Here is a 26,217-nt window from a genome sequence, read left to right on the forward strand (position 1 = left end):
AAGTGAAAGAGAAAGGCCAGTTTTCTCCTCCGCACAGACTGACTGGGACTGATTCATGAGTCAGAAAACCACCAGAGATTATGTTCCATGGAAGATGGTGGAAGGAGCAGTGCCCTACTCACTGAGGGCATCGGGACATGTTGGTGAATGCAGCCTAAGCAGCACTCGGGCCCAAGATGGTCGCCTCAGATAGTTGCCTCGTCAAGCCTGGGTTCACGAGGCCCCTGTAGGGTTCACTAGACCCCTGTATACACAAACCTGGGCTGGTTAGCATCTGTGGGGTAATCCGCCAACTAGCTCCCTCTAGGCTGTGGCAATCGTGTGAAGTTGTTTAACCACAGAAGCTTGAGGCCTCACAACACTGACTGCTAAGGCTGAACAGAGAACCAAGGTATGTCAGCGACTGGCCGTCAAGGTGGCTACAACTGGAATGAGCAGACCCCAGAGAGCTGGGCACACGTGTGAAGGGCTTTTCCTTAATTATCTGAAGTGGGAAGATACACTTCTAATCTGATCTTTGCAGTGGGGCGATAACACTTTAATCCAGATCTTTCGAGGTGGGAAGATCCACCTTTAATCTGGACCACATGGTCTACTAGCAGCCTATACAAGGTAAAGGAAGAAGGAAGCTCTCTCTTTGCCTGCTTGCTCTCAACCTCAATAGCGAGTCCATTCCTTCACTGGCATTAGAACCCACTCCTTTGGGATGCTGGTATATATTGAAGACCTGCTGAGATACCCAGACTCATGGACTGAGAACTTGTGGATTCTTGGACCTTCCGTTCATAGGCAGCCATTGTTGGATTAGCTAGACCTCTATGTCATTCTAACAAATCCCCTTTCTATCTACAGAGTGATTCATTCTGTAAATTCTGTTACTCTAGAGAATCCTGACTAATACACAAGGAGATCCCAAGATACCTTCTCGGGAACACAGCACATTAATAGCAAAACAGAGGGGTCAACAGGGACACTGTTTGCTATCCACGACAGGCAAGTGTGGAGGAGCAGGTGGCTGAAGATGTCTCCCCAACAAAAGGTACAATCCAAGTTTAGTTCTGAAGCCTAGATCAATAATCCTATCAACACAGGTCTTTTTTTTTTTGAGACATCTTTTAGCTTTCCTCTATAATACAATTCTCTTTAATTCTATATAAGTTTGAATTTCAAAGGACGTAGACCTTTAAATAGTATTTCTCTCCTCCCAGCTCCCACACTCTGCAGATTCTAGATAGCTCTGACTTAATATCAGAGGCAGGGCTGCTGGGTAACCTGTGTGCAGTTAAGATTTGCACTAGCCTTCCTTCTCATACCTGCAGGCTTTTATAACATTCTATACAGACAGGGATAACTTGGAGCATATTGCTACTTTTAGAATACTAAACAGATGAATCAATGTTAAGGAATTTAAAAACTGATCTATTTTAAGAGATTTCTGATCTTCAGGAAGCAAAGAACTGAGAATTTAAAAAGTTATGTTAGAGATGTCTCTGTTCTAAAATGTAAGAACATGTTAGCTAGAGAATTCAATTTCCAGATAAAAGCTTCAAAATTTTAACAGAATAATTAAATATATATATATTATAGGTACTGTATATATAATAATTAAATAAATGTGTGTGTGTGTGTGTGTGTGTGTGTGTGTGTGTGTGTGTGTGTGTGTGAAGGTCAGAGAACAGCTGTGGGAGTCAGTTTGCTTCTTCCATTATGTGAGTTCCAGGAATGAAACTCAGGTTGCCAGGCATAGCAGCAAGGTCCCTTTCCTGCTCAGCCATCTGCCAGTCCCAGAATAATTTTAAAGCATATATATAAATACATTTAGATTGTTTGCTCTCTGAAGTCATTATAGAACATTTAACAATATGATATTCACCTTTAGATATTTACTGTTGTGGATTTTCAATGTCCTAAATGTATTTGATAAGTACAAACATGTGTGTTTTCTTCTCGTTTATCTGGTAAAATTCAAGAAGGGTAGTCAAAGCTGTTGTAACTCTATTGCTAGAGTTAACTGGAATAAATTGTGTTGGCACACCAATAAACTTTTACAGAACTTATATACAGGCTGGCAACCCAGTTGAACCACAACTGTTATGTATGTAATTTTCAGGAAAAAACAAGTCTTTCCCCTAATCTTCAAAACTTTTTTCAGTTACTTATATTTATAATAGTTATGGTCTGATTGGGGTCACTGGGCAGGTGGTGCATGCCTTTAATATGCCGGCCAGAACTCGGGAAGCAGAGGTAAACTGATTTCTGTGAGTTCAAGGCCATCCAGGGCTACATAGTGAGTCTGTCTCCAAAAAATAAAAAGAAAGCAAACTACAGATAATATTTACATAAATGGGGTTTGTGGTATTTGGATGGTGTAGGCAGGGTTTTTTTTTTTCAGATTCCTAGTATATATTAAAACACACATACACAAGCCATTCTTCTTCCCTGGTCTTCAATTCTTAGTCTTGTTCTGTTTACTGAACACACATTGATTCTCTTTTATTTGTTGTTTTTGTTTTTCTAGAGACAGGGTTTCTCTGTGTAGCCCTGGCTGTCCTGGAACCCACTCTGTAGATCAGGCCGGCCTCTCTCTGACGAGTGCTGGGATTAATGACATGTGCCACCATGCCTGCTACACACTGATTCTTATTTCACCGTGAATTCATTTCCCAGTTCCTACCTTCTCTTTGCCTCTCCACGCACAGTTCCAGCTTTGTGTTTTGAAGCAGGCATCAAGACCACCTTAGGGGGATTAGATGGGTTCACAGGGAAAACAAGCCTTTTTCATAATCTTCACTCAAATAATTTTTGAGATTCCAAAGTAGGAAAACAATATATTCTTACAACTTAGAATATCTTACTAAATATTCAAATAGTAATGAAGAAATGGTGCCGCTGCTCTAGTCTGTACCTGAAATACCCACAGGTTCATATTTTCCACACCTGTTCCCTAGCTGGTGGTACTACTGGGGAGGCCGTGGAACCTTTAGAGTGAAGTCTACTAGAAGTAGGTAGCTGGGGTGGGTCTTTGAAGGTTACACCCATCCGCTTCCAGCTTCCCTGGTACACCAGCAACTGGCAGGCTCTGCCATGCCCTCCCAGTCACAATGGACTGAAGTTCTCTAAACAGTGGTTCTCAACCTGTGGGTCATGACTCCTTTGGCAACATCTCCAAAAATATTTACAGTGTGATTCATAACAGTAGCAAGATTAGTTATGAAGTAGCAATGAAAATAATTTTAACGGTTGGGGGTCAGCACAAGATGAGGAACTGTGTGAAAGGGTCGCATGCAGCACTATGAAGGTGAGAGTCGCTGCTCTAGAACCATGCTCCAAAACAAGTCTTGGCTCCCTCAAGCTGCCTTCGACAGGGACTGTGGTCACAGGAACGTGAAAACAGCAAAGAGCTGCCAAGGTGCTGATAGCTGAGCAGCAGTGTCCATCTGACTGTAAACTGCCTGACTTTCCCAGTATTTTTCATTTAAAACTGGCTTGTAATACAGTACTGAGTGCGTCTTTGAGGCAAACTTTGAAGTTGGCATTATTATGGAGAAACTGATACTCAACAGAAATCAACTGGCTTGCCCTATTCTAGAATGGATATGCCTTCCTAGTGAGAAATCACTCTGCACACTTAGAGAGTCATAAAACTCTCTAGCGTAGCAGCACCCAGCTCTGGCTAATGCTCAAAGAGGGGCTGGCCTTGAGCAGGCTTTCTAATTTATACACCACAGGTGTGTGCGTCTCACAGATATCACCCTTGTGCCTCCTTCAGTTCCCAGCTCCAGGTTCCACTTTGAACAATTTAAACAGAGACAGGAGACTGCAAGTCTAGCCTTTTGGACAGATGGGCAGATGCGAGGTTTACACAAAAAGATATTGCCATAAGCATTTCTTAAGTACCCCAGTGCTGTTCTTTTTGAATAGTGGCTACCCAGGGTCACCTTGCCCACCTGGCAGTACTGTGCTTTTTCTGATTAGAGCACAGAGATGTAATGGCAGGGTGGATATAGCCCTGCTACCTCCTTGAACTGGCCCTTGGAGACATGTTCTTCGGTATGGGATGAGCCTAATGGCTGGTTGTAATGGGAATGGAGCCTAATTGGAGGTCAATATTACTAAATAAACATTGGCAGAAACTTTCTGAGCATCCCTAAACTTCAGTTGTGGTACAAACTTTCACTCCTAGCGTTCCTGACAAGTCTGGTGAGTACAGTACTTACCTCCCAATCACACTGGAGGCAGCGCTCCAGAGTATTTTCTAATTACAGTAACTAGTAAATCCTTTGCAGCATCGATTTTACTAACTTCAGGTTTCTCCTACATCAGTCTAAAATCCCGAATTCCTTCTTCTTAACCTTCTTACATCATGGAATGGTGTGGAATAATGTTCTGTACATTGTGAATATGTGTCTTTGTCAAGTGCGGTGGGACAATAGTCTTTTATCCTGTCGCTTGTATAATTTTTAATGCCGATTGGCCAGTAGCTAGGCAGAAAGTATAGGCAGGGCGATGGCAACCAGGCAGGAAGTAGAAGTGGGGCAACGAGAATCCTGGGAAAAGGAAAGATTCAGTCTTCAGTCATCACCCAGACACAGAGGAAGCCAGACACAGAGTAAGCAAGATATGACTGCCTCATCAAAAAAGGTACCAAGCCATGTGGCTAACACAGACAGGAATTATGGGCTAATATAAATTATAAAAGTTAATAAGAAGCCTGAGCTAATAGGCCAATCAGTTTATAATTAACGTAGACCTCTGTGTGATTCCTTTGGGAGTTAATGATTGTGGGAACCGGGAAGGACAGAAACCTCAGACAACAGTCAAGGTGCCTTCTGATTGGTTTACTAAAGATCTGAAAGAGCTGAATGACCAATGACTAGGCAGGAAGAGGATAGGTGGAACTTCTGGGCAGAGAGAGAGAGAGAGAGAGAGAGAGAGAGAGAGAGAGCGAGCAAGCAGAGGAAGAGGAAGAGGAAATGAATCAAGGAAATGAATCAAATGACACAAGAGGACATGGAGAGGAAATGGGGTACAAGATGGAAGAGAGGTAAAAAGTCACAAGGCAAATCATAGATTAATATAAATGTGTTTATTTAAGCTATAAAAGCTAGTGGGACAAGCCAAAGTTATAGGTCAATCTTTCATAATTAATAAAAAGTCTCCATGTTGTTTTTTGGGAGCTGCAACCCAAAGAAAAATCTGTTGGTAATAGAATAGACAAGGGCTCTACCAGTACAAGGAGTAAGGGGATAGGTCAAATTCCACCTCTTTGCTTTTCTCTCTCATCCCTTGTTAATCCTCCAACCAAACCCACCAGGCAAAAAAAAAGCAACTCTGTGGCCCAGGCATCTTTTTTCCTCTTAAGGTCTCTTTTTGTTTAACTAAAACCTTCACTTAACATTCAATCAAAGATCTTTCTGAAAGCAAGATAAAGTATGAAGCTCCCTGGGCATGGACTGCTCATCCACTGCTTTCTTTCTCCCAGCCTCAGTTTACACTGCCAGCAATGATTACTAGTAACTTTTGTTTTGGATTCAGCTCTTACACTAGGTCCCAAAGAATAGACTTAAAACCAAAATGGAGTCACCCATGATAAAGTCAAACACTACCAAACATAAATTTCCCAGGAAAGCCAGCTTCAATGGGCATGATAAGAAAGTCCTTCTGTTTTAATCTTTGGCAAAAAAAGTTGCCTGGAGTAACTTGATGTTAACCTGCCTTATAAGGAAAGTAACTCCAAAACAGCCAATCAGATCTTTGTCCTTTGTTCTCTCGAGGCTGAGGAAAGCATAAACACCAGCCTCCTCTAGTCAGTAATGCTGACCATTTTAAGGAAACTATAACCACAGAAGAAAGCCAATTAAGATCTTTTAACTAGTAATGGCTAACTTTTTGTTATTATGAATAATAATTATTTTAGATTTTTAGACTGGTTAGTGCTCTCTGTTTTAGTCCATTTATTATTATATGTGTCCTGAAACTTAGTTTTATTTCTTTTTTTATTTATTTCCAATAAATAAAATTTGCAGTCTCTCACCCTGTTATCCAACATTATTACTAAATATATCTATTATTGGTCTTTCCCTATGTGGTCAGACTTCCTCGTCTTCATTGGCCTATCTTGAACTACTTTAAAAACTATATATCAATAGTTGTCATACCTTCAAGGCTTGATCAAAATGCTTTCAGGTCCTATTGCTGACTTACGTGCATAGCTACCCTAACACTCTCAAACAGCACCCTGAGTAGTTTAGGGAGTTTTTAGTTTTATGTAAGTTTTTTTTTTAATTACAAGGAGTTCTAGACTCAGCCAAGTGACACTTCCTCAGCCACCTACCTACCTCTGCAATGAAATCGTGTAGCTCTCCTTCAGTAGGGCAGCATCCCAGTGACCTGATAATTGTCCCAATCTCTCTAGGAAAAAAACAAAGTTGTAAACAGTTTCAGAATATAAATTCTGGAAAGACAAGTATAAATTATCACATTATCTATTATCTATTATAATTATATATCTATTATCAAATTATAATTATCTAAATTATTTTGAATCACCGGTAATATTGCAAATCACCTCGATCAAGTATTGGTTCACAACTGTACAAGAAACTTTCTGGGAAAAGTAAAAGGCACACAAGTGAACCAGGGCAGACCAACGTTTTCATTGACTGGCAAATGCAAACCCTGACTAGTTCAAAATCTCAAAGCTCCAGAGAAGGGATCAGGATGGGATGACATGAAGAAGAAAGAATGGCAGCCACCTGATGTCTGATTTCAACCGTTGCTTAACTCTAATGGAGAAGGAAAGAGAATATATGTTAAACACTTAGTACGCTAATATGTGCCTAGCAAATCCAACTCTAGCCTTATACTGTGGGAGCCTCATAAGTTCTAGCTATAGGACTGAGTAGAGACAGGCCGAGTTAAATTTTACTTCTCTCTGCTCACTGTACTCTTGCTTATTTCAGCTGAATCTTGTCCTCTTATCTTGAAAAGGCAAATGCTTACAAAGCTATCTGTAGAAATAGTTGGTGATATTTGCTAAAGTAAGAAAGACCCAATGGCTACACACAGCATCTGCTTTTGCAAACACATTTAAACTGTAATGGAAACATTCCTTCAGTGGTCATGAGATCCAGAGACAACCCTCATAAGGTCCATGCAGATAGGAATCTTCACACTGTTGCTCAATCTATATAAGTTGTAAGACTGTAGGCTGGGACCAGACTTTGCAAAACACTAGCTTTGGTCCATGCCTACTGGACTTGAATAAAGCTTTTTTGTACAGCTCAATGGGTGCTGCTTGTTTTGAAAGATGGATTCCCATAACACTAGAGCCTCAGATTCCACATCTGTAGAATGAGGATGCTGCTGTCTATCCCAGAGGTTTGCCAAAGAACTTAAATCATGGTCTCCAGCACCAAACTACATAGGATCAAACGATGATGCCACAACTGGCTAGACTGGACAAGTTCCCTTCCTAAATACTCCTAAAGGCAAAATAGCCAGTACCTTTCTCTAAACACATAAATGGGTTCTGGGGACACTGGGAGAGTCAAGTACTAGTGTAATAGAAAGCTCAGCTGAGGACAATATAGACACTTTCTCCATCCTTCCCCATAACAATGAAATTCAATCCACCAAATAACCTTTAAAAAGTATCCAACTCAATATTCTCTGCAAATAATGATGAGATTTGTAGTAGATTATTATATATTTCCATTCAAATTAAAGTCATATTTGAATGTTAATTAAATTTCACATACGTTCAGTCAACACTTTAATTTCCTTACCATTCTGGATAATTTTAGAAGAATTTTATTTGTCAAGAAAAAAACAAATACTTTATGTAAGAATTATTAAATTCTTAGCTTAGCGGCTGTGGTGTGAGCTGACACGAGAGGCCAGAACAGCAGCGGGGAGACAAGGCTCTACCTTTATTGCTCACATATCCTCATGACAAATGATCACCACCACCACACCATGCAAGGTGTACTGCTTGGTTCTGTCAACCTGAAACAAACTGGAGTCATCTAGAAAGTGGGAACCTCAACTGAAGAACCGCCTCCTTTAGAGTCTTTGTGTTGTGTGCTATTCCTGACATTATCAATATAAAGCCGAACAAAGGAGATTAGATTCAGGGATCTCATTCTAAAAAGCAAAAGGGGGATACAGATATGTAGTGATATTTCATTTGTATTTTAATAAAGAAAGTTTGCCTGAAGTTCAGAGAGTAAAACAGCTGCACTGATCAGCCTTACAGACCAGGCAGTGGTGGCACACACCTTTAATCCCAGTAGCCACACTAGTTTGCCATAGAAACTGGGCAGTAGTGGTGCACACCTTTAATCCCAGCACTAGAGAGGAATATAAGATGGGAGGAGATAGCTGTCACACACAGTCTCATTCTGAGATTCCCGGAGGCAGGATCGCCATTGTGGACTAAGGTAGGGTAAGTAAGAGCCAGTGGCTGACTGTTTTGCTTTTCTGATCTACAGATTAGCTATATTTATTAAAATACAAATGAAATATCACTACATAGAAATGATAGGATAAAAGGATAGATTATGGAATCTACTTTTAAACTTACAAAGTAACTACTAGCCTTAAACATTTTACATTGGTATGGATTTGTGTATATTGATACAAATTTAAAGTTAATTTTATTATACTGTAGGTATGTTTCTACTCTTGTTTGGGGTATCATGTTTATGCGGGCTCCAGATTCCTGCTTGAGTTCCAGCCCTGGTTTCCCTCCATGATGGACTGCGACACCAAAGTGTAAACCAAATAAACCCTTCCTCCGAGCTGGCTTTGGTCACAGTATCTCTCACATCAACAGAAGTCAAACTAATACACAGTCTTCCTGTGGATTCCTCTGACCTTTCCTTTGTTCCCTCTCATTTCAACCTTCTGTACTATTTTTTTTAACCATAGATCCAAACATGACGGCCACTGGAAATATTTTATAAGATTATACTTTCTCTTATGAAGCCTCTAGCAGTAACATGAAACTGGGTAACACTAATTGGTGTGGGAAGTCCTTCTGTATATGTGTTGTTTTTATTGGTTAATGAATAAGAAGCTGCTTTCAGCCAATGGCTTAAGAGAATGTAGCCAGGCTGGAAGAGATATATAGAGAGAGTGTAGGCGGAGTCAGGGAGAAGTCATGGAACCGACAGAGGAGAAAGCACAAGCCATCAGCCAGAACCTTGCTGGTAGGCCACAAGTCTCAGAGTAAAATATAAAATTATAGAAATGGGTTAATTTAAGATATAAGAATGAGCTAGAAATATGCATAAGCTAATAGTCCAAGCAGTGTTGTAAATAATATAGTTTCTGTGTGATTATTTTGGGTCTGGGCAGCCAGGAACAAATAAACAGCCTTACTACTACATACACTATAATAAATATGCTATTGAAACAACAGATTAGCTACTTACTGAGCACAGGAGAACAAATGTTTCATAAAGCAAGGATAATACAAAGACTAAAATCTGACAGCTCTTGCATAGGGAATTTGAAAAAATTAGAAGCGCCTATTGTCCAATACCATACTCACTATATCTGGCTCTTAAATATTTGAAATGTGGCAGAAGAATAAATACACACAGATTTCAAAAGCAGTATAAGGAGAATATCAAATATCTCATTTTTATTTAATATTGACCATAAATGTAAGATATGTTAAATTTTGAAATATTTTAGATATATATGTGTAGTACATTATTAAAATTAATTTTAGGGGGATGGAGACATGGCTCCAGGATTCATACTGCTCTTACAGAGGACCCAAGTTCACTTCCCAGGAGACCTACTTTGGGTGGACCATAAATGACTGTAACTCCAGCTCCAGGGATCTAACACAGGGCCTATACAACTACCTACACACAAAGACATGCAAATATACACATAATATATATAGCAAATCTATAAAATTGGTTTTACTTACTTCAATGTGGCCAGCTGCACACTGTATTTATGTATTGAAATACCACACTGGATTCCACAAATGAGTACATATGTGCATTTTTAAAACTACTTTTATTTTTATTTTTGAGACAAGTCTCATGGCAGTATTGCTCAGGCTGGTATCAGATTTCTAAGACCCTGTCTCGAAGAAAGAATAAGGAGGAAGAGGGAAGGACTGAAAGAAGGAAGGAGGGAGGGAGAGAGGGTGGGAAGGGAAGGAAATAAGGAAATAAAGAAGAAACAAGTTTAGGATATATGGAAACAAAGAGTTCATATTAAATTTACAGCATGAATATTCCTGCTAGTTATGTCAGGAATGTAAGATTCTGGACATTTCTTAGAGATGCATTCACGGTGGGACATCTCAGGGGATGAGGTGATCCTTCCTTCAGGACAAGCAGCCTGCTTGTCAACTGTAGGTTGGAAGAGCAGAATACTTCCCACGCCAATGCCGCTCTTCTGCCATGGCCCTGCTAGTCGAGGCAGTCATCTCGATTGGTGCTATAGAACTTTGAGGGCAAAGTCATTGCTCATGCTGTCTGTGACATAAGAGAGGCATTTCTTACTGACCAAAGAATCTCACGTCATTTATCCATAAAACAAGAACAGCTGACCTCTGAGTTCACAACTGAGGGGAGACAACCAGAGATGGAACTTTATGAGCACTGAGTTATAGGAGATCTGAGCTGGAGATGCACATCAGGTATGGGAGCCCCAGGGGCCTAAGAGCTCCTCTAAGAAGAGGGCACCAGGAACTCAAGAGATGGAGCAATGGTTAAGAGCATTTGCTGTTCTTCCAGAGAACCCAAGTTCAGTTCCCAGAACCCATAGCAGGCAGCTCACAGTCACCTATAACTGTAGATCCAGTATATATGAGGACCCTGTGTTATGATATATGATCTAACCCTGTGTTATGTGTTATGATCTGCTGGCCTGGTCTGTCATCTGGGTACCCTGTCCCTTTAAGAGACAAGCCCCGCCCTCTCACAATCCCTCCCCTTCAGCCAAGGGAAGCAGATATCCTGCCTCCTCTAGCCTGCACTCTCTTTTCTGTCTCTCTCCTGTCTCCCCACTTCTCTGCTTCCCCACTCTCTGTCTCTGGAGTGTTCTCTCTCTCTCTCTCTCTCTCTCTCTCTCTCTCTCTCTCTCTCTCTCTCTCTCTCTCTGCCTCTCTCTGTTCTTCCCCCTTCTCCCCTTCCCTCCTTTCCTTTTCCCCTCCATAACCCACTAAATATATACCCACTTTCTCTGCATGGCACATCTCTGTCTCTCACCCACCATGCAGCTCCCTGCCATGGACCAGCTGCCTTTGTGGCCCACCGTGGTCTTGTGCCCGCTGCCCACTGCCACCACTCGGGGATCTGCAGTGTTTTATTTTTACCATAATATCTGATGTTCATGACTCAGCCAGGCTCTCTCCATGTTCCCTCCGGCCTGGGGGCAGGCCGGCTGAGGACACATGGAACCTTGGGCTTGAGAACTAGGTTTCTTTACAATAGCTCTGTTTTCTATCTGCCTGAACACCAATCTCTATGCACACCAGCAGCTTCGGTGGTGAGTTTTTCCCTTCCAGCCCCCAGCCACAGCCTTCATGACTACAGTTGAGCCCTACACTGACATTCATCTCTGGTTGCTTCCCATAGCTAAAAACATGACCGAACTAAACAGGTTAGTCCTCCAACACTTGCACTACAAACGCTGTGTGGTGCATTCTATTTGGGGCTCAGGGTCCCTCAGATTTTTCTTTCTTTCTTTCTTTTTCTTTTCTTTTCTTTTCTTTTCTTTTCTTTTGGACCACTCATAAGTGGTCCCTGCCATGAGCAACTGCCCAGAGCAGCCTCTAACCTCTATGGCTTCTGAGTCGCCTGGCCTGGAGTCGGTCAGGCTTCAACACCCCGCCTGTAGAGTGGAGACATCCTCCTATATGCCCTGTGGCGTTTTTGCGGGTTTTCACATTTTCAGCTATGGTATAAACCCTCAAACTATCAGCTACCTGCGTGTGAATGCTCTGCCAGTATCCCGGTGGCTCCGCTTTTCCTCAAACTATCCGTGCCACAGCTACTGCTGGTCCCGTGGAAACCAACAAGATCAGTCAAATCCATGAGGCAGCTGTTTTCAATTCCAGAATTCCAGCCTTTGCTCCCCGCCATAGCTTGTGGCACAGTGGCTCAGCAACAGGGCGGATCACGCCTCTAGGTCTCTCTTGTTATTATGTTTAAAACTCCTGCGGCTCAAAAGACGTGGCTTCTCCAAACATGTGACTGCCACCATTTTGACTGAGGTCAGGTGACCTTATTGCAATCTTAACTGAGGTCAGGTGACTTCACCATCATTTTAACTGAGAGCCAGGTCAGGTGACCATGACCCGCCATCTTTACTGAGGTATTCCGTTTGGTCCCCCAATGCTGACTCTGTTGCATGTGTGTTTTGCGAAGTGGCATGCCATTGGTAGGGACCCCCAAGAGCATCCACTTTACCCAATTCCTTTTCACTGTGTGTGTGCATACATGTAACTTAAATGAATCTATGTTTACTGTTAAATGTTATAATTATCTATTCATTGTATCTCATTTCAGACTATAAAAACAGTAAGTCTCATGTTTTAAATTGGTATGTACTTTTAAGTTTCTTAATCCAACCCTGCTTTACCTGTTGAGAGCCAGTACAGTCAAGCTCAGACCCAGCTCTCCAGGTAGATTTTATACTGTAGTTATAATTTATCTTATACCCAGTAAACAGCCCTCAGCTGCTCAGAGATATGGGGAATATGGCATTTAAATGCTTAATTATTTAAAAACTTTTCATAACAAAAAGAGACAGGTTGGCTCCTAGCAGCAGCACTCTATTTCCTCCAAAGAAGACAGAAGACAGATGGGAACAGAACAACTTCCATCTGCAATTTGTTTCAACTGCCAAGCACTGACCACTGGGCAAAAAAAAAATCTAAACTGAAAATCTCCAGACAGTGGACAGAACAGTCTAGCTGCTCAGGACAAAGTAGGTTTGTCTTCCTGCAGATTTCTTAGCCCACAGGATCTTCTAAAACCTGGCAGGCCCTGTGCTAAACAGTAAAAAGCAAATATGACCTTCAACTATCATGGAGGACCCTGAGGAAGGGCTCTAGGTAGTCAACCAAGTAAGTTCTCTGTCATTTTTTAATCAATAACTCAAGCAAAATTGTATCCTTCTCAAAGATCTCTGATGCAGTTTGACCGATGAGATATTTTGTCAGTTTAAAAGGACAACCTCACCAAACAAATTTCAGTAAAATACAAACACAAGTTATTCAGGCGCAAATTATAAAGGCATGAGGACAAGTGCATGCTATCAAATCTCTCACACTGCTTTTCATAGTCTTAAAAACACTTTCCATTTTGCAAAAGCATCTGTCACAGTCATTCTGACATAAATATGCTACTGTTTATACAATGTGTATGTCTAAAACTTATGTTTTCACAAACCCAAAGAATTTTTGTGAGTTCCAGAGGGCCAAATTGAAGAATCCACCTTAAACAGGCCAGATACACCCTTCTCAATTCCCTGGTCCTGAATTTTTTTTTTCCTCTTCCTAAACTTAACTTTGTCCTCTGTTCTGCCAAACTTTGCCAGGTCCAAGAGATACCAGACATTTCCATACCACAAACCCTGGACAGGAATAAAGTAACCAGCTACCCCAGGATGTAACCAGTACCCAGCTTTCTCAGCACCCCCCCCCGCAAGAGGACACCCACAAATAAGCAGGAAACAGTCTTAAGAATCCTCCGTCCCAATTCCTTTAGCCTGTTGTGCCTAATTTCCCACCTTTTTATTATAAGAAAGAGATGGGAATGTTAAGATCTGCTGGCCTGGTCTGTCACCTGAGTACCCTGTCCCTTTAAGAGACAAGCCCCTCCCTCTCACAATCCCTCCCCTTCAGCCAAGGGAAGCAGATATCCTACCTCCTCTAGCCTGCACTCTCTCTCTTTTCTGTCTCTCTTCCATCTCCCAACTTCTTCTCCTATTCCCCCCTCCCCAGGTCTGTTTCTCTCTCTCTCTCTCTCTCTCTCTCTCTCTCTCTCTCTCTCTCTCTGTGTGTGTGTGTGTGTGTGTGTGTGTGTGTGTGTGTTTTCCCCTTCTCCCCTTCCCTCCTTTCCTTTTCCCTTTCATAACCCACTAAATATATACCCACTTTCTCTGCATGGCACGTCTCTGTCTCTCACCCACCGTGTGCCTCCCTGCCTGGGACTAGCTGCCTTCATGGCCCACAGTGGTCTTGTACCCACTGCCACCACTCGGGGACCTGCAACATTTTACCATAACACCCTGGCCTCCTCTGAGGGCATCTGCACTCATGTGCACACACTCACATGCAGACACAAACATCCACACGTTATAACCTAAAATAATAAAAATCAAATCTTTAAACCAAAAAAGAGTGCACTGGCTGAGCAGGGCACCCATCCAGGGACAATGCCAAAAAAGATCTGAGGCAGAGAAACCTTTATGAGAGGGAGAGGACCTGGGGCTGAGCAGACACCCAGGGGAGGACAGTGTCCTGGAGCTAAGGGAAAGTAGGGGAAAGTGAGAGCTATCTCCGGGGTTCAAAGGTGTTAGAGGAGGGAAGAAGTGGGGAGTCCCATAGACAGTTCCCAGAGACTGCCTAACCCTCCTCTGGAGTTGGGAAAGCAGGAGGTCAGCAATGGTTCTGCTGAGAGCAGAGGAGAAGTTAGATGGCCACAGATGGAGGACGACAGACCCAAGAAGTGAAAAGAGCTGGGTTTGTACTGACCCTGGAGACTGGGCTTGTGTCACGAGAAGCAGGCATGCCTGGCTCTCTGACGATGGAGTAGCACTTCCCTGCTAAATGGCAGATGGACATATGGCCAGAGAAAACAGATCATGAGGAGTTACCTTCAGTGGCAATCCAGGGAACGCAATGCAGAGTATAGATGAGGAGATAATAGAAGGGGAAATGAGGAAGGGATAGGAAGGTGGCATTTAAATGCCAATGCTTCTAAATAGTTCTTTAGATGGCAATGATGAAGCAATTCCAATAGGTCTCCATGTGTGAGGCCCTGGGTTCAATCCTAAACACCAGTAGGGATGGAAAGTCCCCCAAGTCTGTAAGGTGGGAGGAAAGGGCAATCACAGCAGACACCTGGATGACTCAGAGCTTCCCCTGTTTTCCGTGGCCTGAATAAAACACAAGGCTGGAGACACTGAAGACTAAGCGATCCCCTAAGCTACTCTCACACGGCACTGGTGCCAGGAACATGGGAACACAGCAGAAGGGCCAGGTGGGCACTGCAGAGCTCCAGATGGCTTCTAGATGAGCTGGGATGCTATGCTGGCCGTTGTGAGAAAATTGGGCTACTGATGCTGCAGCCTTAGGAACAGCGATGCTCCCAGGGGTGGGACAGAGAAAAAAGAACACCGGAAAGAAAAAGGCCAGGCCTTTGTGATAAAAGAGAGGGGGGGCTTAGGAAGGAAGAAAACTTGAAAAAGAAATGTAGGAAAACACCAGAAGAGATGAAAAATGCCAGACGTGGTGGTACACATTTGTAATCCCAGCATTTGGGAAATGGAGGCAAGAGAATCAGGAGCTCAAACCCTCTCCTACATAGCAAGTTCAAAGCCAGCCTAGGCTACATGAGACTCTATCTCAAAAACAAAAAAAATGATAAAAATATAATTTCAGGAAATATGAAACAGAAATTCCAACAACAAAAGTGATAAAAATGTGAGCCAGAAATTAGAAATGAAACAAAAATATAAAATAAGAAAATCATAGTGGGAGGGTCTTCCAAGGAAGGAGAAATAGAATATAGTACTATAAAGGTATAAATAGGAAATTACAAGGATTACATGGAGTGGGGGAAGAGAGGGCAGAGTAAAAGGCAGAATATGGGGGGGGGACAACTAACACTAAATGCCTTTTGAAGAGCCACATGAAAACCTACTACTGTAGAAGAATCCTAAAATATATACATGTATAAAGGAACTTAAATGGAGTCCTATACAGTGGGGGAGAGAACACCCAAGCAGACAGCAGATGCTGCCAAATCAAAGCCCTAGTAACAAGAATGGGCTACATCTTGAGTCATTGGCCAAAGGAGGGTCCCATAAGTTCCCCCAAAACACTGTAAGTTATTGCCAACTTGATGGTAAGACCCTATTGCTGCTGGGTCCTTTAATCCCAGCACTTGAGAGGCAGAGGCCGGTAAATCGCAGTGAGTTCAAAGCCAGTCTAGTCTACAAAGGGAGTCCCAGAACAGTCAGCTACACAGAGAAATTCTGTCTCAAAAAACAAACAAGCAAACAAAAAAAAAGACCCTATTGCTGAAAATACTACATACTTATGGCATAGAATATGGAGAAATCTAAGTGGTACTCAGATTCACCCCACTAGCTAGTGTTCATACTGCTAGAAGATTCTATACACACTACCTGAAAAGAAAAGTAATCATTAAATCTCATCCAGCTACAAACCCTGTGAGCTTTTGTAATGACCTACCTGCAATATATGCTCACTAATATAATAGTGGCATGAATGTTAGGGAAGTAGCCAACTTTTTTTAAAAATGAGGTTTAAGGCCCACTACCTGAGATGAAACTTACACCTAAGATTAAATAGGTCATGGGCCCTGGGAAAAACCTACTACTATTATTTTGCTAAATGATTATAGAACTGAAATTATTCCTAATGACATATTGCTATACCCATATATCTTAAGTTAGGGTTTTATTGCTGTGAGGAGACACAGTGACCATGGCAACTCTTATAAAGGAAAACATTTAATTGGGCCTGGCTATAGTTCAGAGATTTAGTCCATTATCAGCATGGTGGGAAGCGTGGCAGCACACAGGCAGACATGGTGCTGGAGAGGGAGCTGAGAGCTCTGCATCCACATCAGCAGGCAGCAGGAAAAGAGGGTGCCTGACTTGAGCTTCTGAAGGCCCACTTCCAGTGACACACTTCCTCCAAGACCATGCTTCCTCCAAGAAGGCCACACCTCCTAATAGTGCCACTCCCAGTGAGTCCATGAGGGGGGCATTTTCACTTAAACCACTACACCATAGATCAGTACACTGCTCAACCTTCAGCAGGGAAGCTTCTTGCAGTAGACAGCAATTAGCACAGAGACACACAGCTGGACGACATGCAGAGAGGGAGATGCTCAGCCCTAAATGGGATATCTTTGTCACACTCCTCCATGAAGGTTCAGGGATCTATGTGGAAAGGGGGAAAGAAAAATTCAAATAGTCAGAGATGGACAATTTTATGAAATAGTATTTTCCAGACAGCAGGGGAAAGAGCATGTATGAACTCACAGAGATGGTGGCAGCAGGTCCAAGACTTGCATAAGCTCAAGGCTGGCAAAAATCTCAACACAAAAGAGGGGGAGTAGGCGCAGGATTCCCCCTTCTAGCAAAGAAGCTACTCAAAATTAATAGCTTCTGGGTGAGGAAAGTCAGTTTTCTTCGATAGAGTGATACTGGGTATATCAACCACAATCCAGGGCAGGCCCCATGCTCAAGAGTGGATGGCGAACACAATGATACTCTATGGTTTTTATGACTTTTTTTTCTCTTATTTTTAAGAGAAATAACACAAAGATGGGTGGGTAGAGAGCAGAGAAAAAGCTGGGAGAAGTTGGAGAATGGTAAATAATAAGATAAAATATATGGTAAAAGATAAATAACAATTATAAGAAAGCAACAGCTAGAATGATATAAAATGTTAAACTTGGTTAACCAATTTCTAGCAAGTGAGATTTTTAGATCAAGTGAACTTACTGAAAATTATTTTGTTTTTATTTAAATTTCATCACATTTATTTGCTTGTTTTTGTGTATAGCTGTGTATGACTATGTGTCTTTTTATGTGTACCACATGCATCTGGGTACACAAGAGGCCAGAATCAGATTCCATGGAGCTGGAGTTCTGGGTGATTGTGAGCTGCCCAACATGGGAATCAAACCCAGGTCCTCTGCAAAAGTGCTCTTACCTGCTGAGCCATCTCTACAGTAATTAAACTGAGTTTAAGTGCTTTTTAATATCAGCTAGTCTTTAACAATGGCTTCAGAATGCTTGAAAACCTGGTAGCTCTTCTGATGGCTTCCGCACATAAGTCTCTGATGCTGAGGAGCAGTGTCACTTCAGACAGCTGACATGGGCTGTCCGTGCAAAGTTCAGCAGCTCCTCCATGGCTGTCGTTATTAGGACCAACTCACACAGTAATCTATCATGCACTGAACGCAGAAATCAGTACGACACTTACTTAATTTTTTAAAATTTTCTTTTGAAATATTGTTTTATTCTTTATAAATCTGTTTTATGGAATTTCCAATAAACTGACAAAATGAAACAACATTTTGATATAAATGTTCTAAAATATGGAAACTTTATTCTATCAAAGTACGGAGATATCTCATATTGATACATACAAATCGGCTACAAAGCCTTCTAAATAGAAGAATTTGGTTCTGCACTTATATCATATAGTCAAACAAGTCATAATAAACACCCCAAGGGAGGCATCAGATTGGTTCTTGACATGCTAACATTCAATGGGTGTAGTATCATGTTATGGACACACGGTGGCACCAGTGCCATTGAGCTACACTGTGACTCGCTCATTAGGGCAGTCAAGGTCAAAAACCACCCCAGTGAAGAGGGACTGAGGGCGGCTGACGCAATTCTAAGGGGCAAGGGCGGCAAACCCATTCACCCTCTACGATACAGCTGCACCAGCTGCACTAAGCTTCAGTGAACGTAACACACTTTGGAAATGTCTAGGAACAAAGCAGAATTTTGGAAAATGGGTTCCATTTATTCAACAAACATTTACTGAAGACTGCTTCGCTGGGAACTAGTCACAGGAGAGAGGACAAAGCAAGGGCCCAGCCTTCTTCCCCAAGGAGAGTATTTTTCAATACATCCATGCTATTTTGATGCTAAATAATAAAATAAAGCTAAAACAAGGGCAAAATCTCTAGGGCCAAGAACTATCCTGTTCCAAAAAGGTAGCCCTCTAGGCTCTTTCTAATCAACTGAAGAGCTTTTAAAAGAATAGATCAAAAATTCTGGTTCTTAATTTCTATAAAGTTATTTCTTCTTAGTCACTGTGCTGGAGGTCATGGCCCCAAAAGAACTCTGGGCTCCGTAAAACAGCAGACATAACAGATAGAGTCAGTAACTTAATGACACAGCGACTTTGGCTCAGTGCTGTGACTACTGTGGGGAACGAGAAAGACGAATCCCGGCTCTAGCCTTGGAGCTTGCAACCAGGAGGGACAGAGCATAAACATAAGTAAGTAGAGCTAATTTTAGTCGGTGATAAGCACTGTGAAGAAATCGCACCATCATTGTTTCTGTCCCTGTTAGCTTGCTGAAGCTACCTTGATAAAGTGTCACACAATGTGGGGGGAGGGGTGGGGCAAACACAATGTCAGCAACTTCTTTTCTCACCTCTCTGAAGGGGAGGTCTGGACTGTGGTTTCACTTAAGGCCTCCCTGCTTAACTTGCTGTGTTCTCATGGGGTATCCCACTAAACACAGACTCCCTGGAGTCTGCCTGTTTTAAGCCAGTGACAAGCCATATTCCTGGCAGTGAGTCTGACTAGCCTCTTTTATAGTATCGTTTTAAATCTGATCACCTCTGTAAAACATCTTATCTACACATAAGCTCACATTTTGAGCTATCAGATTAAGATTTCAAAACACAAATGAGAAACACTTAAGACAGGTATAGGCGATGATTTTTTTGTTGGTGGTAGTGGTGGTGATGGTGGTGGTAGTGATGGCAGGAGGCCTGGAAATCTTAGCATACAAAAGCCAGGACTGAGTTCTCCCCTACAGCACAGAACAGTGACCTGGGCTTACAAGACCTTTATATATTGTATGAAGAAAGGAATTTTAAAAACCCAAAGATAAACATGTAAGATGGAAATGTTAATTACCCAAGTTGATCATTGTGTACATGTTTGCAATTATATCATGTGTGCCTCATAAATATACAAATTATTATGTGTCAATTTAAAAGAAAAACATTTCAAAACATGAATTTTGAGGACAGCAATAACATGGTTTTTATCCCCTCCTGCCCAGGCCACCTAGCACGCATGTCGCGCTCTGCTTCCGCTGTCCCAGCCACCTTTTCCACTGCCCTTACAGCAGCACAGCAAACTTACAAACCATTGTGTCACTCCCCTGCTTACTCAACACCCTTCACAGCATCCACCAGCATTGGGGGCACTCCTTACTGGGGGCCTATCAGCCTTCTCGACTCTATCTGTACTGCACTCTGAAACACATGCCCACTACTCCCTCCTCTGCCTTTCTAGAACATGCTAAGGCTGTGTCCCTTCATGGGACCTTTCCATTTGCTTCCCACTAATTCTAAATATAACTATTTCTAGTCGTCTCTTCCTTTCCTCTTTCTCTCTTTCTCTCTCTCTCTCTCTCTCTCTCTCTCTCTCTCTTTCTCTCCTCTCTGTCTCTCTCTCTCTGTCTCTCTCTCTCTCTCTCTCTCACACACACACACACACACACTTTCTTGTGTGAATGTACACGTGCATGAGTGGCCTCAGGGGCAGAAAAGGTGGTTGTGTCCCTTCCTCTCCAAGGAGCCTCTGTGAGAACAGCACATGCTCTTAGCCACTGAACCATCTCTCCAGCTCCTGCAATATGCGCTGATATTAAATAAAGCTGTACTGGCCTCCTAGCTCTTCTCTGTCAGTTGCCTTGGCTGTTCTAGCTTACTTTTTCATAATCCATTAAAATTCGCTTGTCAAGTTACAGAAAATGTTCATTCCTATTTGTGCTGAACTTATGTCAATTTAGGATGTTTTGACAGACACCTTTGTTTCAAATTTTCTATCCCTCAAACATGGTTTCCTTCCATGTGTTCTATTTTTAAGTCACGTGGGTTTTCATGTGGTGTGATTTATGTATTTCTTGTTGCAGTTCTCTCTAAACTATATTTTTGCTATTATAAACGGGTCTTACCCTCCATTGTACCACCTAACTGGGCTCTCTTTATAGAATTGTAAAGCTCCTGATGTCTATATATTATTTTATTTTGAAATATTTATTCATTTCCCCTTATAATGAGTGTGGTGGCAAGTACAGCAACACCCACACCACCGAGAGAAGGTGGACATCAGAGGACACTCAGTGGGAGCCAGGGATTTCTCTCAGGCTGTCAGGGCATGCACGATGCCTCTCCCTGCAAATCATGTCACCAGCTTTCTGTGGATTACACTTGCTTCTTACTACTTCACAACGTTTTACTTTTCTTTGCAATAGTTTCCTTATCAACTCTCCTAGATTTCCTAGACATTTGGTCATACATCTGCACATAGTTTTTCTCCCTCCTACCATTTCAGGTCCAGTGTCTATATCAATGTTACCACTTGCCTGATTGTGTTGGCTTATGCCTCGTATTAATATCAATTTACAACGGCAAATGTAGATACCCTTATCTTGTTCCTAATTTTAACCGAAACACTGCACACACCTCCTCATGGAGTAAGAGTTTGGGGCTAAAGAAGCATTCCCTAACACCTACTTTATTGAGGCTTTAAACTTAGGACCATGCACTAAGTTCTGGCAAGACCTCTGAACTACCTACAGGGATGATCCGTGACTTTTCTTCTCAGGTATATTTACACAATGTGCTACATTAATAAATGTCTAATACAGCGGTACTTTTACATTCCTAGAAAAAAAAACATAGTTCGCTACTAGATTTTGTTGCTACTACTTTTTTTTTTTTTTTTCAAGACTGGGTTTCTCTGCATAGCCCTGGCTGTCCTCAAACTCAGGGAAACACCTGTCTGGTGTGTGCCACCACTGCCCAGCCAGTTGATTTTTTTTAATACTTTTTTAAGATTATAATATAATTACATAATTTCTTCTGTTTCCTCCCTCCAAACCCTCCATATACCCCCTTGTTCTCTTCAGAAATATTCTGAAATATAAATTTCAGAAAGAATCTGTGAGCTCGGGGGAAAGGGTGGTGGGGACTGGGGCTATAACTCAACAGTACAGTGTCTGCCTACTGCTCACAAGGTCCTTCATCAAATTCCTAGCCTAAGGAAGAAATGCAGGAGAAGCGGGAGGCAGGCATAGAGAAAGAGAGGGAAAATGAAGGGGAGGGGATGAAGAGGAAAAGAAAGATTGCTAATCACTCTACCCATCTTGATATGTGCCCCACATTCCACTGACAAAGACTCAACTACATGGCCTACTGGACCACGGTCCCAAGTCCCCTTCTATCTCCAGGGAACTTGGAAGTTAGAGTGGGGTCACAGCTCAGAAGGGAAAACATAAGATCTACCACATGTTCTACCACAGTGCTCACTAGGACATCAATCACTAGCACAACCAGCAAAGCATCGGTAAAAAACCAGTGAGTTCACTACTGAGTTCCAACTGCCGGTCTAGAGATGGGGTTGGAATTCTTGTTAGGTTTAACTACCTCAGTGGGATAAGGGCTTCTTCCTGAACATATTTGCTATGCTTTGTGCTATTTGATATGTCTTCCCAGCTACCCCAAAGTCACATCTCTCTAACGGCCTTCAAGAGAGGCCTCTGAAGTCTAGCTCTGCCCAAGAAGGGCGCCCTCTGCCAAATATTAATAAGGGATCAAAGCAGACCTTCCCTGTTCTTGCCCGGAAGTTTTGAAGTGAGACATACAGGGCGGTGCACCTAGGAGGGGAGCAGCACAGGAGGCAATGAGCCATACCCTAAGACTGCAGAAGCCCTGAGTGGGCAGACACAGGGTGAAGAGGCAGCAGCAGCAGAAGTAGCAGGGAAGGACCTGGGAGAACGGTCACCTGCAGGTTAGCTGAGCAGAGCTGATTGTTGTGCAGCCACAGCAGTGACACGAAATAGAGAGAGAGCCCCTGAGCCTCTCAACGACAACAAACACAAACCCAGAACCTGGGCAGCTCAATCCACTGCAGTGGATTTCCCTTTTTCTTTCTTCTGTGTGTGTTCGTGTGTGTGTTCGTGTGTGTGTGTGTGTGTGTGTGTGTGTGTGTGTGTGTGGTGTGTGTGGTGTGTGTGTGTGTGAGAGAGAGAGAGAGAGAGAGAAAGAAAGAAAGAAAGAAAGAGAGAAAGAAAGAAAGGAAATAGGCTATCTTGTAAGTAAAAATAATTCATAAGATAACTTGGAGAAAGACAGGAATTTTTTGTTTGCTTTGTTTTTCAAGACAGGATTTCTGTGTGAAACAGTCCTGGCTCTGTCCTGGAGTTCACTCTGTAGACCAGACTGGCCTCGAATTCCCAGATATCCACCTGCCTCTGCCTCCTAAGTACTGGGATTAAAGGTGTGTGCCATCTCCATCCATCTAAGAATACAAGAAATTTTTAAAGTATTGGTTTCTTTTGATAGCAAAACGCTAAATGGTACTTTGTACATTTGAAGTCGATTATTTGAAAACACACACCCATACATACACATTCATGTGCCTATAATCTCTTAAAATCTTCTTTTCTGAACTTAAATGATGTCTTATATGACACCATTTGAGACTCCAAAATTTCATCAATGGAAGTTAATTTTTTCTTTTGTTAATTCAATTTTTTTGGACAGAGTCTTATACAGTCAGACTAGCCTAGAAGTTACAAGCTGAGGATAACTTTGAATTCTTGTCCCTCCTGCCTTTAGCTTCCAAGTGCTATGATGACAGTTGTGAGCCACCATATCATGCTCAAGCAAATTCTTTTTATTTTTAAAAACAATGCAATTATGATCATGTATCTATAGCCCACTAATCATCCTATGTCCCAGTGACAAACTAAGGTGCAGGTCTACCAAAGTTCACTTTGGGGACAAATGAGTTTAGCAGACTTACTTACAGAGCAATAGGTGAGGGGGTGACAGGCAGGAGCACAGGTGACCTTAAAGCAGTCACACTGGAAGGTCTGTACCCAGCATAATGATGACCCACACACGGCTGTGTAGATGGAGTCCCTCACCCCAACAACCCAGAGACCCTAAGGTCATGTGCAATTAGAGCAGAACCACATACAACTGGTTGGAGGGGGGTCTCATGACCTGCTACCTCCTTCATACCTCTTCTACAAGAGTTGACATAGGTAACTGTAATACCAGTTGATATAATCAGCCATACTAGCCAGTCTGTGGCAGAGACATTGAAGCACAGGACCAGGACAGTGGGTGTGGCTAGAAGACAGGAAAGAGCAGCCTTTTCTCCCAGGGTGGGAGCCTATTCTCGCTTGGCTCCCAAATTCATGAGCATCAGCATCTGAAATTGGTTTAACAAAGTCTGTTTAAAATGTTGCAATGTGATGCAATGTTAGAATACCTATCAAAACTGCACTCCTGTTTTCTACTGGACAGCAATGGTCTTTTGTTTAAGTGTGCAGAAATCATTATTTCAACTTAATAGCTAAGAAAAATTAATCAATAAGGGTGCAATTTTGAAAATCAATGGCAGACCCTGAAACTAACTCTATTGACATCTAGCATACTTTTATCTTATTAAATTAAAAAAGAACAGATTACAAAAAGTGTGATTTCTTGGTAAGATTATAGTTCCTTTCAAATTGAATTTGAAAACTAACCATATAGAAAAAATACTGTCTTGACCTTTCAAGAATTCCTTAAAGAATATGTTTCTGGGCACGTCTTTAATCCCAGCACTCAGGAGGCAGAGGGAGGCAGATCTTTGTGAGTTCCAAGCCAGCCTGGTCTACAGAGTGAGATCCAGGTTTCACAGTGAAACTCTGTCTCAAAAAAAAGAAAGAAAGAAAGAAAGAATGGATGAAAGAAAGAAAGAAAGAAAGAAAGAAAGAAAGAAAGAAAGAGAGAGAGACAGAGAGAGACAGAGAGAGAGAGAAAGAAAGAAGGAAGGAAGGAAAGAAAGAAGACTATGTTTCTATTTTTATTATTTACTTTTAATAAATTAATTCTGCTCGGGGTAATAAAAATTATTCTATTGTGACAACTCTCCAAATTATGAGATAGTTCAATGGTAAATAAAGTACTTGCTTAACATGTGGAGGTCCCTGGGCCTGGGCAGGAAAACCAACAATAACAAACAACCTAATGTAATGACTTTTTTGAAACAAGGTCTCACTATATAACACTTTCTGGCCTGAAATTTACCGTGTAGAGCAGGCTAGACTCAAACTCATAGACATCCGCATGTCTACGCCTCCAGAGTGCTGAGATTAAAGGTATTTGCCACCACACCAAGCCAGCAATTTTTTTTTGTCTCCAAAAATTATTCATATGCAAAAGGTTGATAATATAAATATTTTTAAATTTCTAAATGCCAGAAATAAAATCAAAGGAAGAAGACATGAGATATTAATCACACACTAAGATCTTTAATTTATAGACCCAGAAATAATTAAATAAGAAAAGTAAGCAAAGGTCATAAACTATGCTTGCAAATAAAATGAGATACGAATAATTTTTAGAGCTAGAAAAAACGTTCGTGGTCTGGCAAGATGAGTCAGTAGGTAACCATGATTCCCTCTGAGGCTGGAGGTCTAAGCTGGATGCCCTGAAACTCACACAGTGGAAGAAAAGAAGTGACTCCCAAAAGATGCCCTGCCCTCCACATGAATCCCATGGCAATGCACCTACACACACATACACATAAATGCAAAAAGCAAAAAAGAAAGGTGTTCATAATTCAGAAAATAAAAATCAACAGTTTGACGAACTTTCAGAAAGAGAAAAAACAGGCCATATCACATGGCAAGATGGGAGACCATCTTCTCAGGGTAACAATATGTCCAAAAATATCCATGCATTTTGACCTATTTCTAAGAATTTATCCTACAGAAAAATTCTCACGGTTGCAAAATATCACATATACCAAGAGTTTCTACAGCTTGGATTATTAAAGCAAAATCCTATAAGCAATTTAAATTATCAATTAAAGGAAGTACTTCAGCGTATTATGATACATTGACACAATGAAGTGAAGAGCTGTAGACAATACAAAAGAATAATCATCAGAATATATTGATAAGTAGGGCAGGGTATATTAATTCCAGTAAAGTCAAGCAGATCTCTATGAATTTGAGGCCAGCCCAGTCTATTAAGTGAGCTCCTGCCTAGAAGGCCACAAAATGAGACACTGTCTCAAAAATAACTTTTTAATTAAAAAATAATAATAAAAGACATATTGATAGCTGATAAGCAAAAATGCTGGATACAGATTGTTTATATAATACTTTATTCACTTGTGTTAAAAATTCATACACACTGCCAGACAGTGGTGG

General features: G+C 41.7%; 1 protein-coding gene across 7 annotated transcripts in view; it reads right to left on the reverse strand.

The window, feature by feature from the left end:
- Drc8 (dynein regulatory complex subunit 8) overlaps positions 1-26,217 on the reverse strand; it is a 119,705-nt gene that overhangs the window by 55,896 nt on the left and 37,592 nt on the right. For 4 of the 7 annotated variants that reach the window (XM_087906094.1, XM_087906093.1, XM_087906095.1 and 1 more), the window contains one exon: positions 6,335-6,411. The exons of the other annotated variants lie outside the window; for them this stretch is intronic. In XM_087906094.1, coding sequence (XP_087762220.1) covers positions 6,335-6,411 — 77 coding nt within the window. The remainder of the gene's footprint in view (positions 1-6,334; positions 6,412-26,217) is intronic. 7 annotated transcript variants of the gene reach the window in all.

The sequence above is a fragment of the Myodes glareolus genome, chromosome 5, assembly GCF_982192425.1.
Source record: "Myodes glareolus chromosome 5, mMyoGla1.1, whole genome shotgun sequence".
Lineage (NCBI taxonomy): Eukaryota > Metazoa > Chordata > Mammalia > Rodentia > Cricetidae > Myodes > Myodes glareolus.